At 57.0% G+C, this 11,873-nt stretch overlaps 5 protein-coding genes across 5 annotated transcripts in view; 1 reads left to right on the forward strand and 4 right to left on the reverse strand.

Moving 5' to 3' along the window:
• Nucleotides 1-3,557, reverse strand: part of SDRG_14030 (hypothetical protein) — a gene marked incomplete at its 3' end in the record, with an annotated part of 4,323 nt that extends 766 nt beyond the window's left edge. The window contains exons 1-4 of the mRNA XM_008620133.1: nucleotides 3,291-3,557; nucleotides 3,110-3,227; nucleotides 2,179-3,061; nucleotides 1,759-2,118 (exon numbers count right to left, since the gene is read on the reverse strand). Of these exons, the coding sequence (XP_008618355.1) occupies nucleotides 1,759-2,118; nucleotides 2,179-3,061; nucleotides 3,110-3,227; nucleotides 3,291-3,551 (1,622 nt within the window). The 5' untranslated portion in view covers nucleotides 3,552-3,557. The remainder of the gene's footprint in view (nucleotides 1-1,758; nucleotides 2,119-2,178; nucleotides 3,062-3,109; nucleotides 3,228-3,290) is intronic.
• A 1,691-nt stretch (nucleotides 3,558-5,248) lies between these two features.
• SDRG_14031 (hypothetical protein) lies at nucleotides 5,249-7,235 on the forward strand. The gene is made up of 12 exons (XM_008620134.1): nucleotides 5,249-5,344; nucleotides 5,395-5,592; nucleotides 5,642-5,743; nucleotides 5,789-5,995; nucleotides 6,041-6,139; nucleotides 6,189-6,290; nucleotides 6,343-6,441; nucleotides 6,498-6,596; nucleotides 6,641-6,742; nucleotides 6,796-6,897; nucleotides 6,946-7,044; nucleotides 7,087-7,235. The coding sequence occupies exons 1-12, from the start codon at nucleotides 5,279-5,281 to the stop codon at nucleotides 7,156-7,158; spliced, it is 1,347 nt and encodes a 448-aa protein (XP_008618356.1). The 5' UTR covers nucleotides 5,249-5,278; the 3' UTR covers nucleotides 7,159-7,235.
• SDRG_14032 (hypothetical protein) lies at nucleotides 7,195-8,431 on the reverse strand (the record flags this gene model as incomplete). The annotated part of the gene is made up of 9 exons (XM_008620135.1): nucleotides 8,337-8,431; nucleotides 8,216-8,284; nucleotides 8,082-8,164; nucleotides 7,879-8,031; nucleotides 7,770-7,833; nucleotides 7,626-7,714; nucleotides 7,458-7,571; nucleotides 7,320-7,411; nucleotides 7,195-7,270 (listed from the first exon to the last, which is right to left on the reverse strand). The coding sequence occupies exons 1-9, from the start codon at nucleotides 8,404-8,406 to the stop codon at nucleotides 7,195-7,197; spliced, it is 810 nt and encodes a 269-aa protein (XP_008618357.1). The 5' UTR covers nucleotides 8,407-8,431.
• Nucleotides 8,432-8,510: 79 nt separating this feature from the next.
• SDRG_14033 (hypothetical protein) lies at nucleotides 8,511-10,559 on the reverse strand. The gene has a single exon (XM_008620136.1). It carries the CDS (start codon nucleotides 10,516-10,518, stop codon nucleotides 8,572-8,574), a length of 1,947 nt encoding a protein of 648 aa, XP_008618358.1. The 5' UTR covers nucleotides 10,519-10,559; the 3' UTR covers nucleotides 8,511-8,571.
• Nucleotides 10,560-10,753: 194 nt separating this feature from the next.
• Nucleotides 10,754-11,873, reverse strand: SDRG_14034 (hypothetical protein). The gene is made up of 4 exons (XM_008620137.1): nucleotides 11,706-11,873; nucleotides 11,545-11,661; nucleotides 11,289-11,489; nucleotides 10,754-11,241 (listed from the first exon to the last, which is right to left on the reverse strand). The coding sequence occupies exons 2-4, from the start codon at nucleotides 11,647-11,649 to the stop codon at nucleotides 10,843-10,845; spliced, it is 705 nt and encodes a 234-aa protein (XP_008618359.1). The 5' UTR covers nucleotides 11,650-11,661; nucleotides 11,706-11,873; the 3' UTR covers nucleotides 10,754-10,842.

Genomic DNA, 11,873 nt, shown 5'->3' on the forward strand with positions numbered 1-11,873 from the left:
GGTAGCACAGGTGGTCGTACGTCGCGCCGTTGGACCCGCAGACAGGTGCAACTTGATTGGGCTTGCACTTGGCGAGCTTGGACAAGCACGACAGGTCGCATGCTTTGGCCGTGCTCGCAAAGCACTGCACCTTGCGGTTCTTGCACTTGGCGGCGAGGCAGTCGCACTGGTTGCTGAACGAGACGTCGTACGCAGTCGTAGAGTCAGAGAGGGCGCAATACACCACTTTTTTGGAAGATGTACAATTGGCCGCACAGGTGCCTTCTTGTACTAGCCCCAAGCTCGAGACAATGACGGGCAGTGTCAGCAGCGCGACAATGAGACGATGCATGGTGGGGAAAAATCAAAAGTAATTGTTTCGAACCGAGCGCGGCTTGTGGCGGTTTGACGTTGAGAAGGACCACGTGCAAGAATAGGATCCGTCGAAGATATATTTATTTCTAACGCACGTTAACCAATAGAAACGCAGTGGCACGTCGCTGTTAACGCCCAACATCCGCTTTTTCGACGCTCGGGTGTTTGCTCGGGTGGTCCTAAATGATCGTTCGCAGCAGCGCCGATGTGCTCATACACCTTGCAAGGACCGCGGCGTCGTGGGGCGCACCCGGAGCCTCCGCATGAAAGACTGCGTGGACAAGAAAAGTCCGCACCGATGCCTGGGCAATCGTAGCTCGGTGAGCGGGCGAAAGCGGGCGAAGAAGAAGATGGCTAGTTGCAAGAGCAAGGTCGTTTCTGCAAGGTCAGTTTTTGGAACACGAACGCCAAAACGCAATTTTCGTTTTACATGGCGAAAGGACCACCGCGCCCATCAATGCGAGGGTACGACTGCCAACGCCAAAAATGAGAGCGTCAAATGCCGTTCTCGAGTTTGTGAGGGCGCAATGCATTAGAGATCGGTCCAAAATATGGGTATTTCGCGCCTGCAAGGAGTCGAAACGGACTGTTCAAGAGAAGGCGGCTCAGCGAAACCAACGACTGGTGGTCAGAGCCAAGCATTCTAGTTTCCGATCTCCGCTAAGCAACCCGCCACGCCTCACCCGAGGTGCAGCGGTAATGCAGGCCTCGCGCCCTTTATCCCCCTGAGCGAAGAAGCCATGTGAAAATGTGCGGCGACAGGATTTCTATATTTGAAGCCAGTGATGTGCACTGTCTTGGTACACCCTGGTCGCCGCTTGAAGCCCCTCGCTCAAGACAGCGACTGGGAGTGTCAGTAGCATGATCATAAGGCGCTTGAATCCAAACGTGATGTATGGATCGACCGATAGATAGACAATATACATGCAAAGGACTGTGTACTCGAGGTGCATGCTACAAGGATTCCACTGCACTACTCAAATGAGGCGTTGCTGCTGCTGCTTCATGCACTCGACCAAGAAGGCGAGCTTTGCGTCCATCTCTTGCATCTTGGCATCGGCGCTCTGGCCGCTTGGCGCCACCGCGCGATCCAAAGCCGCGGTGATCTGGTTGACGCCGCGTACCGGCTCCTCGACGTCCACGGACGCTGCGTAGTGCTTGAGCTTGGAGATGAGCCGCTCGGCGCGGGGCTCGGTAATGTTGATCCCGAGCGCGACGTCCTTGGTCGTCCACACAGTGTGCGACTCGATCTCCATGCGGTTGGTGAGCTTCTTGAAGAGGTCCGGGCGCCGCAAAATGTAAATCTTAATCACATCCCGCATGACAAGGAAGAACTCGTCCACAAACGAGCGCTTGCTACAAGAAAACATGAGCAATGCATCTCGGAAATCGATGATGCCATACCCGAGGTTAATGTCAACAATCTCTTGGTGGGACGTGATGACAACCGCGAGCATGATGTTGACCAGCACGAGCGTCACGATTGACTGACTGACCCAAAACCACACGACCGCGAGGTCGTTGACGTCCTTGATGAGGTCGTAGCTGTAGCCGCCAAAGAGCATGTTGATGCACGTCACCATCGACTTGTCGAGGCGGCTGAATTCTTCGAGCTGCGGACCAAAGAGGAGGCACCCGGACGTCGCGAGCGCCATGACCACCAAGAGGAAGATGAAGAGGAACGACCCGAGGCGCTTCACACTCGACACGATCGTGTTGGTCAAGACGTTCATGGTCGGGTGAAACTGAAACGCTGCGAGCACACTATACAAAACACAAGATAAGACAATCATCTCCACAAATCAAAAAATGAAAAAAACGTACTGGACCACGAGCTGGAGGCACGCAATGATCGATACAATGTACACAAAGTCGATCGCGCCGCCAAACGAGTCGATGATGTCCGACACGTTCGGCTGCGTGCTGTTGCCCATGTAGTCGCGCTGGTTGTATTGACCGGGCGCCGTCGTCACGTTGGCCGTCTCGGGGAGCTTGTACAAGTCAGTGTAAAAGTTGTCGAGCGCTTGGATTTGGCCGTCGAGATCCGAGTTGAAGAACTTGTTGCAAACTTGGATCCACGCAGCGTAGTACAAGACGACAATGACGATCGAGCACCACTCGATAAAGGTCGTGCCAATGTCGCAGGACCACGGGTCCTTGCCGCGGAACTGACGAGCAAGCATCCAGAGCCGGCGGCCGAGCACTTGGAGAACGAGAAGCCCGACGATCGCGTCCATGACGATGTTGATGTGCGACGTCGAGTACGGGTTGGTTGGAATGCTCTGCACTTTGTACGTGGGGCTGCAAGCGCCGCCTTCTTCGACTTCGACTTTGAACACTTGGTACGTAAAGAGGTCGAGCTGGCCGTTGTACGTCGTGATCTTGACCAAGACCTCCTTTGTCGTCGGCGAGAGGTAGTAGCCACCTTTGGTGCCTTCGACTTGCCAGCGCTTGAAGCGATCGTACGGCTTTAGGTTGCTGATCGGAATGTACATTGTGTACCACGGAAAGCGGCGCAGGTTGCGCTCCCGAAGGTTTTCGACCGGTCCATCGATCGGTGAGTCCAGCTCAAAGTCAACGCACGGCCCGTAATGGTTTTTGAGGTCACTTGAGCTCTGGCACGCGGTCTTGGGCATGTTGAAGACCGAAACGTCGACCGCACCAACGAGCTGGTTGTACGAGCTAATGCGACCCGCCACAATCGTGCCTAATGCATCGCGTCAACTCAGTTTTGTGCGAGTTTTGTGCTCGGTACCGTTGATGGTCACATTCTGAAAGACGGACGGCAGCACCGAGTTGTTGATCCACTTGGGAATGTCGTCGAGGGCCCGGATTTTCATAAAGCTCACAACGGTCTTGGACGGCACGACGTCCTATGCCATGGACGATGAGCGTTTCATGCTGTAGACTGGACGTTTCATCAAATGGATGGCTACCGCTGCTTTCGGGTTGAGCTCCGTCGCCACGCCGTGGTCGGCCATGTACACTTGGTGGATCGGCGTGTGCGTCAGCACCATCGCGATGAACGCAAAGAAGAGGAGGAGCGGTCCCGGCAGCGTCATGAAATGCCGGCGGAGCTGCTTCCGGGCCTTGAGCGCGACATGGATCGTCTCAGTTGGGATCGTCGCCGTCGGCGGCGGCGCCATCTCGAGCCCGTACGCATCTGGGCTCGCAACGTCAAAGTACTCGGCCTTCATGCTCCTGACCGCAAATGTAAAAGTGTGTTCATTGCCCTGCACCTTCCAAATCGAACGGCAACTGGTTAGTACAACCGGGCACAGCGACCGCCAATCCTCCGCCAGCCTACCTCTTCTATTTGATTCTCAGTTCAACAACGACATGGCTGCCGGGGGTTGTGTTGGGTATCTTTAGAGTGGCACCCTTCCGTTTGGACCTTCGTGCGTGCTGATCCTGCAGCAGGGAGATGAATGCGAGACCATCCCCTTGGGACTCACGAGCTCGATGCAAGCTTGTGCTGACACCTTGGTACGCCTGAAACGACCCAAGATTGTACATTTTTGTCGTCCGAGGGTCCTTCCCACCGTGGGGTTGCGTATGAGTTGTTGTTCCAACACATGCCCCACGAGCCTTCCATAGCGGGTGCACAGCAACTCGTTGTGCTTGTCGAGACGCGTCGCAAGATTCTATCGCAATCCGACCAAGAGGAAAATCATTCTCTAATATACGCATCAGAGAGCACAAGCTTCCCAACAGTAGCACTCGGACCTCGTCTCTTCAACGACTATCAGCCTCAAGATTGAATGCCCGAAACACACGAGTGGTAGCGTCGACCAAACCTTGCCATTGAAAGCTCTACTTCAAGCATTGAAACCAACCCTTTTACTACGATCGCACGCATTCAACCCGACCAAACGCTTGAAAGAATGGCACAACCCGCTCAAAAGCGGAGGAACAACCCATGGAACAACCAGCACTCGATCGAATTGAAAAATCTGTCGGAAGTTATATTTATATGGACTGGACCCAGCAACAAACCGGCACGAGCCCACCATCGCGCTGCGTTTCTCTGGGGACTTTTGTGGTGCACAGGGCGTTTTGGCCACAGAAAAAGCCACGAGTCGCCTCCTCGCAATGAATGGGGTATGTGGTTGAGGGCACAAATACGCCGACGGAAATTCCTTGGACCAGACTAGCATCCAGGTCATACCCATGGTTTTCTCTCATGCAGCCAGCTGCGGTTCCCTGAGAATTTTCCAAAGTAGCTCTACGACTCGTGAGCAATCAATCGTCCCATGCTACAACTCGGACACTAGGTTGTGGACCGGGTTGTGGTCCTCAGGTCGGTCGGTTTACCCATTTTGGCTACTCTTCTGGTTGCAGCGCAATGTTGCAGACAGGGCACTGGGAAACAAACTCCAGTCCCCGCCCAACTACAGTACAGCGCAGTATCGATGTTCTAGTATAATGTCCTTCATTACGACCGATCTACTTGAGGCAACAACTGTGTGTTGGTGTATCCGCCATGCCAGCGGTGGGCGAGGCGGGTTGGCGTGTTGACAGACACGACAAATTTGGGCTGGGCTCGAGCTCGCTTGCTCTGCGCTTCGATCTTAGTCCCGTGTGTTCTACATGAAGTCTTCTGGATCGTTTGGCCTACGACCTCTTTATGAAAACAGCCCTTGCGAGGTGTGCGATGAATCGAGGGTCGCTTGCCGAGAGGCGATGACCAAGGATGCTCATGCTGCAGCATATAGTCGTTCATGGGGACAGCGGTAGTCGCACAAAAGAAGACAACTTGTCGAACCTTGCGACGACTAGAAGTATAGCTCCGAACGCTAGCATCTCTGCAGGCAGACTACCATGGCTTTGCCCAGGCGCTGTGGCGGGAAAGTTTGGCCGACCATCCCTTTTCCGGACAACATTATCCGGATATCGCACGTCACACTTTGTTGCTTGCGTCGACATGACCAGCGCGGCCGAGATCGAAGCGCTGCAGGTGCTCCTCGCCAAGGAGCTCTACCTCGAGCACGTACGCTTGCGCCTGCTGCTGCGACGCATCAACCACGGTCTTTGCATTAGGCGAGTCCGCTCTATGTTTCGTGCACGGAAGGTGACATCGAGAAGGTCACGTCGCTCCTGGCCGACGCTGCCACCGACGTCACGTGGCGCACGCCCGACGAGGGCTGGACGCCGCTGCACATGGCGTCGGCCATGGGCTACGACGACATTGTCGCGCTGCTACTGCGCCACGGCGTCGCCGCCGACGCGCTGGGCCACGTACGACTCGTCCTGACGCTTTCGCCGTCACGAGATGGCCATTCTGTAGGACGACGTGACGCCGCTCATGGCCGCGTCGATCCAAGGCCAGCTCTCGACGCTGCAGCTGCTCGTCAACCAGGGCCATGCCAATGTCAACGCCGTGACGACGGTTCATCCTCGGTATCGATCGACGCGCGTCATGCGAGCGATGTAGGATGGCACGTCGGCGCTGCATGGCGCCGTGCACAACCACCACTTGGGCTGCGTCGAGGCGCTGCTGGGCTTTGGCGCCGACGTCAACGCGGTCGACGCGCAGGGTATTTCCGCCCTCGAGATCGCGTCGTCGGCCGGCGACCTCGAGATGATCGAGGTGTTTGCGACCAAGGCGAGCGCGCCACTCAAGTTGCAAATGACCGCTGCCGTATGCTACATCGCCGTGCCTTCTGTGTACAAGTTGTCTATGTAGGATGGGACGACTGCGCTCCACGCCGCAGCGCTGCATGGACACATTGACATTGTGCAGTGGCTCATCTCGCACGGTTGTCCCAGCGACGCGCCCAACGACGTACGACGTCGTTATCGTCGTCATATCCGTTCTTATTCCATATGACTAGATGGGCCTCACGCCGCTGTACCTGGCGGCGCAAGAAGGTTTCGATGCGATCGTGCAGCTCCTATTGAACGAAAAGGCCAACGCCAACGCCGTCTCGAATGTCGTAGGTCCCACGACTCTTCGTTTCGTATCGACAACTTGTCCTTTTTGCGTAGGACGGGTTCACCCCGATCATGATTGCCGCCCAGATGGGCCACGTCGGCGTCGTCGAGCTCCTTCACGCGCGCGGCGCCCATCTCACATACCATACGCCGGTATACACTCCTGTCGCCCACTCTGTGGACCCAAGAAACGACGCCGTATGCGCTAGGATGGCTGGGATGCCTTGTACGTAGCTGTGCAGAACGGCCACGCGTCGGTCCTCGCCTTCTTGGTCACGCACGGCGCCAACGTCCACGCCACCTACAATGTACAAATTGTCCTAAATTTGGTCGACAAACACAGAGCACTTAGAATGGCATTACGTTGCTGTACACGGCTGCGCAAGAAGGCCACGTCGAGTGCGCTACGTACCTGTTGGACCACGCCAAGGTCCCGGTCGACGCGCCGCAAGCGGTACGCATGTTTGCGGACCAAATGGTGGACAACTTGTCGGCTATGCCGTGTAGATGGGCTGGACGCCGCTGCACATTGCTGTGCTCCACCACAAGATGGATATTGCGCAGACCCTTCTCTCGCACGGCGCCAACGTCAACGCTGTCGAGAATGAGGTACTCACTTGAACCTTTGGCAGCGCGTGCCAGCCGCATCATGGCTAGATGGGCGGCACGCCGCTGCATGTCGCCGCTGAAATGGGCAACCTCGAGATGGTCCAGTTGCTTCTCTCGCACGGCGCGAGCACCGCGGCCAAGCTCAAGGTAGCGATACCACCGAAAAGCAATACCACAATACACGGCTAGGACGGGTCGACGCCGCTCGAGACAGCCAAGAACACGGGCAACGAAGCGGTGCTTGGCCCTTTGCTGGCGTAGGCAGCATAGCTCCATTTTTGCATAACTTTGTGGAAGCTATGTCTGTTGAAAATGCCGGCGCACGTCGTGGCAATGCGTATCAAAGTGACGCAGTGGCGTGCCGAGCTGGTTCCTACGGCAGCAGTCGACAGTCGAGTCAAGCAGCCATCCGAGATGCATACATAAGGTCTTTGGCCCGCTCGGCGCTCGGCGGGTGCGTTGAAAAGTACTTGAGCGACTTTGGCGCGTCCATTTTGGCCCAATCGGCAAAAATCTATCAATGTATCAACTCGGAAGACGAGACGCGTCCCCGGTTGTACCGCCGGGCTCGCGCGCGGATCGTAGCAGGCTTTGGCCATGAGCTCAAGCCCGATCGCGTCGGCTTCCGACTCGTGCGCACGCGACTTTGGCAGGTTCACCCCCAGTGCGAACGCCTAGTACATGTTATACTGGCACGTAAACCGCTGCCAGTCGACGCCCATCCGTACCGAAGATGCAAGCGTGCTCGCTTCCGGAGACAGAAAGAGTAGAAAGAGAGAGAAGAGGTTGCCCACCGAGAGCTGCTCGGCGCTGTGACCTAAGACACAGGCGATGCTACAAGCCAGGAACGTACTAGTAGGCAAAAGGCGTACGTGCGAGCGCGTGCGCGACTTCATGGCTTAGCACGGCCGCGAGGCTGTCTTGGTTGCGCAGTAGCTAGAGAGCAAATGAGCAATATGGCTTCTTGCGCTTCAGGGCGACCTTGAAGAGCCCCGTGTACACGCAAATCTTGCCACCGGGAAGACAAAACGCATTGGGCTCGGGCGACTCGATCACGACAAAGTCCCACTTGAAGTCGGGTCGCTTGGACGCAGCTGCGATGCGCTCGCCCACGGCGCGCACCATCTTGGCCCGCTACAAAGCCAGGCGGTGACGCATCCGGTCGGACCGCCTCGAGGGCGTACCGGGTCGCTTGGCGGCACGATCGCATCCCTGTTGTCGCGAAGGATCTCGCGAAAGCTCATTTCGCCCAAGCGCCGCTCGGCCTCTAAACGAGCTCAAGGTTAATGCGTCCATGCGAGCGCTTCTGGCGGCGTACGTGGGGTCATGAGCATGAGGCGCCGGCGGCCTGTCTCGGGCACCGTCTCCACATGCGAGTAGATGTAGCCTAGCGCAGACGTCGATGATAACGATGCCATAGATTGAGAGGGCGGACGCACCACCAAAGGCTGCGGTCGCGAGCGCGCCGGCGGCAGCGCTTGCGCGGACGTACAGCGGAAGCGACGCCATCGTCGCAGAAAATCACGCCCAATTCGGCACACGGGCGGATTCGGCATCGTGTGCCGAATCTAATAACACGCACCCTAACACCAAACACAGCGGTTGCTCCAGGGTGGATATAATTGCAAACTCGATGGATGTGTCGTCATTTTGCACTAGTCTAATACCCTTTAGCTAATTGAATTGACGAGCCATACCGCCAAAGCGATAGCTACCATCGTAGGTGCTGGGACGGCACGCCGGATCGGTGGCGACGACTGTGCAGTACGGCGTCCCGCTCATGTACACATTGGTCGACCGACCAAACGCTGTGGGCGACCACGCCGCAACGCTCGTGTTTTCCAAAAACAAGTCCAGCATCCATCCCAGATGCGCTTGGTTCACATCGTCGGGAATATTTCTCAAATGTGGATTTTGCGCCAGATTCAGAGTTGTGAGACCGTTCAGAGCCCCCAGCGTTCGTGCTGGCAGCTCCGAGATGTTGTTGCCAAAGAGAGAGAGGCCGCCGAGCAGCGTGAGCTTGTGAAAAGACGCGGGCACGGTGCGCAATTGGCCTTGCTCGATCAAGAGCGAGTTGAGGTTGGTCCAAGCAGCGACCGTCACTTCGTCAATCTCGGTGATCCCCGAAACAATAATCTCGACATCGGTCAGCGTCGGCGGCAAGTATTTGTGGGCGATGGCCCGGGGCACGGCCGACACGTTGGTATACACGAGTACGATATAACTCAGCGATGTAAAGACGTCGGCCATGATGGGATTTGGCCACTCGACGATGGTCGAATTGTAGATTTCAAAGCCAAAGAGTTGCGGAAACCGCGCTAAATTCGGCACCTCAAGGTCCGGGCAATGCGCTATGATCAACAACTGCAACGTACTGGGGTGCAAGGCGCTCAACGCCGCCGGCACAGCTGCCTGGGAAATGCCCCGCGCCGCACAGTTAACGACTTGAACGACACAGCGACACTCCACCGTGAACCACGGGTTCACAGCGGCGAGGCAGCCAGGAGTGCATGGCGTGCGGAGTCCATTCCAGGACGAGTAGATGATGGATAGGGCGACGACAGTCGTGCCCCACGTGAGGCTTACGATGCGACTGACGGCGATCGTATAGCGCAGAAGTGCGACACCATGAAACCGGTTTCGTTTGCGGGGGGGCATCGGGGGGCGACTGGGGGGCGCGACGTAGCGAAGTCGACTGTCGTAGGCCATGCACAGCGTATACTCGACGTCCCGCAGGCTCCACCAGACACAAAGGCATGGCAACAGCCGTGTGATCGTCTCGGCCCCCGAGATGAGAAACAATTTTCGACCCATGAGAATCGCATTGTAAAACCACACGTCGTCGGACAGCACATCGTTCTTGTCTTGAATTGAGAGCATAAAGTACCGTATATAGGGACTGACACCAATCCACGGCAGGAGACAGACAAGGATCATGGTCAGTAGCGCGGGCACGAGCGCCGCTGCCGTGCGCTCGACGACGCGCGGTAGCTTGGCGAGAAAGAGCAGCGGTGTGAGCATCCCGCTGAGACCAATGCACATGGCGTACGCCAATATGAGCCCCGACGAAGTCGACTGTTTCGACATCGCGACGACCTCCAACGACTGCGACGCCAGCGACAAAGTACGCTGCACTTCATAGCGCCACGCAAAGAGCTCGCCCTGGCTGCCAAAGTGGGCCACGTACGTTGTCCAGAGCTCACCGAGGCGGCGAAAGCAAAGGCTCATCGAGAGAGCGCCGTCATCTGCCCGGCGCTTGCCCGAATCGCGCTCCAGTGTGAGGCGTTCGATGCGTTTCTCCAGTTGCCGGTAGCGAACCATGGACACGAGGCCTTCGCAAAAAAGCAATCCGACGAGAATGCAGGCCACCATCGAGGCCGTGAGGTCGGGCGGGAGGCCCAGCGTCCGCCGCTCGTAGCTGAACAAGTCCGACGTAATGTAGCGGTGGCAGTAGGCGAGGAAAAAGAGGTGCGCCGCAAACAGCGCGTGCAGCAATGCGACCAAGAGCCAGAGCCAGAAGAAGGTGCGCGCCGACAACCGGTGCTCAGTCGCCCGCCACGTCTTGACCTTCTCAAAGCGCACCGAGAGGACCCGTGCCAAGAGCGGCCGCAGTGTGCGCATCGGTTGCACCCCGACGTGTACTTGGATAAACGAATGGCTCTTAAATGCACCGCCTGTCTGATAAGAGGCGTCTATATCCAGGGGAGCGTTTCGCAACGGCTTCTTTGGCGCCTCATCGCATGCGTAGATGGATTGCCAACCCAGGCTACTTGGTTGCTCGAGTTGGTGGATCGTTATCGCTTACTAGTACTCGGTGGACTATCGCGTCGTACACGGTCTGCCTTTGTTCTCGACGCTGCCAACGTCTTGGAAGCCAAAACGTTTACTTTATGTACAGACGACAAAGGAATATACTAGTACACGTTTGCCAACCTAGTGTTGCGATTACAAAGCCAGCATGACGACCGACGCCACGGCCATCGAGACGAGGCTCGTGAGTGCGGCTCCCATTGCGGCCGACTTGGGCGTCGCGCCCGGCACCGTCGTCGTCGTCGGCTTGATGGTGGCGGTCGCATTGTCCGTCTTGTTGGCCGACGAGGCTTTGGGTGCGGGCGTCACGGTCGCTAGCTGCGACGGCGCCTTGGTCACGACCGTCGACGTGCCCGTGACCGTGAGGTTGGCGTAGCACGGCTTCATGGTGCCGTTGGCGTAGAAGAGGCCAAAGTGCTGCTCGACGTTGTCCGTGTCCGTCTCGTTCGAGTTGAACGCCATGTCAAACGACGTAAAGTAGTAGTAGTTCCAGTCCATTTGCTTGGCCAAAAGCGAAAAGTCGTTCAAGTATTTCTAACCCTTCATCAGACCACCATCGAGAGATGAAGATGAGAGCGTACCGCCGCCTGCGCCGGCGTCGACGGACCCGCTTTCGCAGCAAAACCACCGGTGGCCCAGCCCGTTTCCGAAATGAGAATCTTCTTCTTGTACTTGATGGCGGACGCGATCACCGGCTCCATGCGCTTGTAAAACCACGCGGCCGACTCGTTGGCGTTCTTCTTCTCCCAGTACGGGTATTGATTCGCCGACACAATGTCCACCTACGCAAGCAACATGGGCTACGAGCGCAAGAAACGCCGAGGAAATGCGTCGTACCGCTTCGACCATCGACGGGTTGGCGGCCCACGTGTCCGCATAGTCGGCAATTGTCACCGGTACGGTGATCTTGGCCTTGGCGAGCTCGTCCTTGACCTCCTGCATGTTGGCAATCGCCTACATCCGAGGTGAGTCAAATGGCAACAGATGCACAATCCTACAGTTTCCGGAGTCACGTCGTTGCGGAACACAGCGGCCGACCCGACGTGGATGCCAACGACGGTGCTGTCAATTAAACGACCCTCGATGAGCTCAGTGAGCTTGACTTTCTCCGCATCAAAGATCGACGGGACGTTGCCGACCCAGAGCCCAAGCCAGACCGTGAGGCC

The sequence above is a fragment of the Saprolegnia diclina genome, assembly GCF_000281045.1.
Source record: "Saprolegnia diclina VS20 unplaced genomic scaffold supercont1.66, whole genome shotgun sequence".
In the NCBI taxonomy this organism is placed as follows: domain Eukaryota; phylum Oomycota; class Saprolegniomycetes; order Saprolegniales; family Saprolegniaceae; genus Saprolegnia; species Saprolegnia diclina.

What these genes read in the sequence shown, in the direction of transcription:
- SDRG_14031 (XM_008620134.1), top strand. Translation starts at nt 5,279, where the DNA reads ATGACCAGCGCGGCCGAGATCGAAGCGCTGCAGGTGCTCCTCGCCAAG. An exon ending in AGTTGCAAATGACCGCTGCC is followed by an intron (nt 5,996 to 6,040) that starts GTATGCTACATC and finishes TTGTCTATGTAG; the next exon opens with GATGGGACGACTGCGCTCCA. An exon ending in ATCTCACATACCATACGCCG is followed by an intron (nt 6,442 to 6,497) that starts GTATACACTCCT and finishes CGTATGCGCTAG; the next exon opens with GATGGCTGGGATGCCTTGTA.
- SDRG_14033 (XM_008620136.1), bottom strand. Translation starts at nt 10,518, where the DNA reads ATGCGCACACTGCGGCCGCTCTTGGCACGGGTCCTCTCGGTGCGCTTT.
- SDRG_14034 (XM_008620137.1), bottom strand. Translation starts at nt 11,649, where the DNA reads ATGCAGGAGGTCAAGGACGAGCTCGCCAAGGCCAAGATCACCGTACCG. An exon ending in ACCCGTCGATGGTCGAAGCG is followed by an intron (nt 11,490 to 11,544) that starts GTACGACGCATT and finishes TTGCTTGCGTAG; the next exon opens with GTGGACATTGTGTCGGCGAA. An exon ending in CGACGCCGGCGCAGGCGGCG is followed by an intron (nt 11,242 to 11,288) that starts GTACGCTCTCAT and finishes ATGAAGGGTTAG; the next exon opens with AAATACTTGAACGACTTTTC.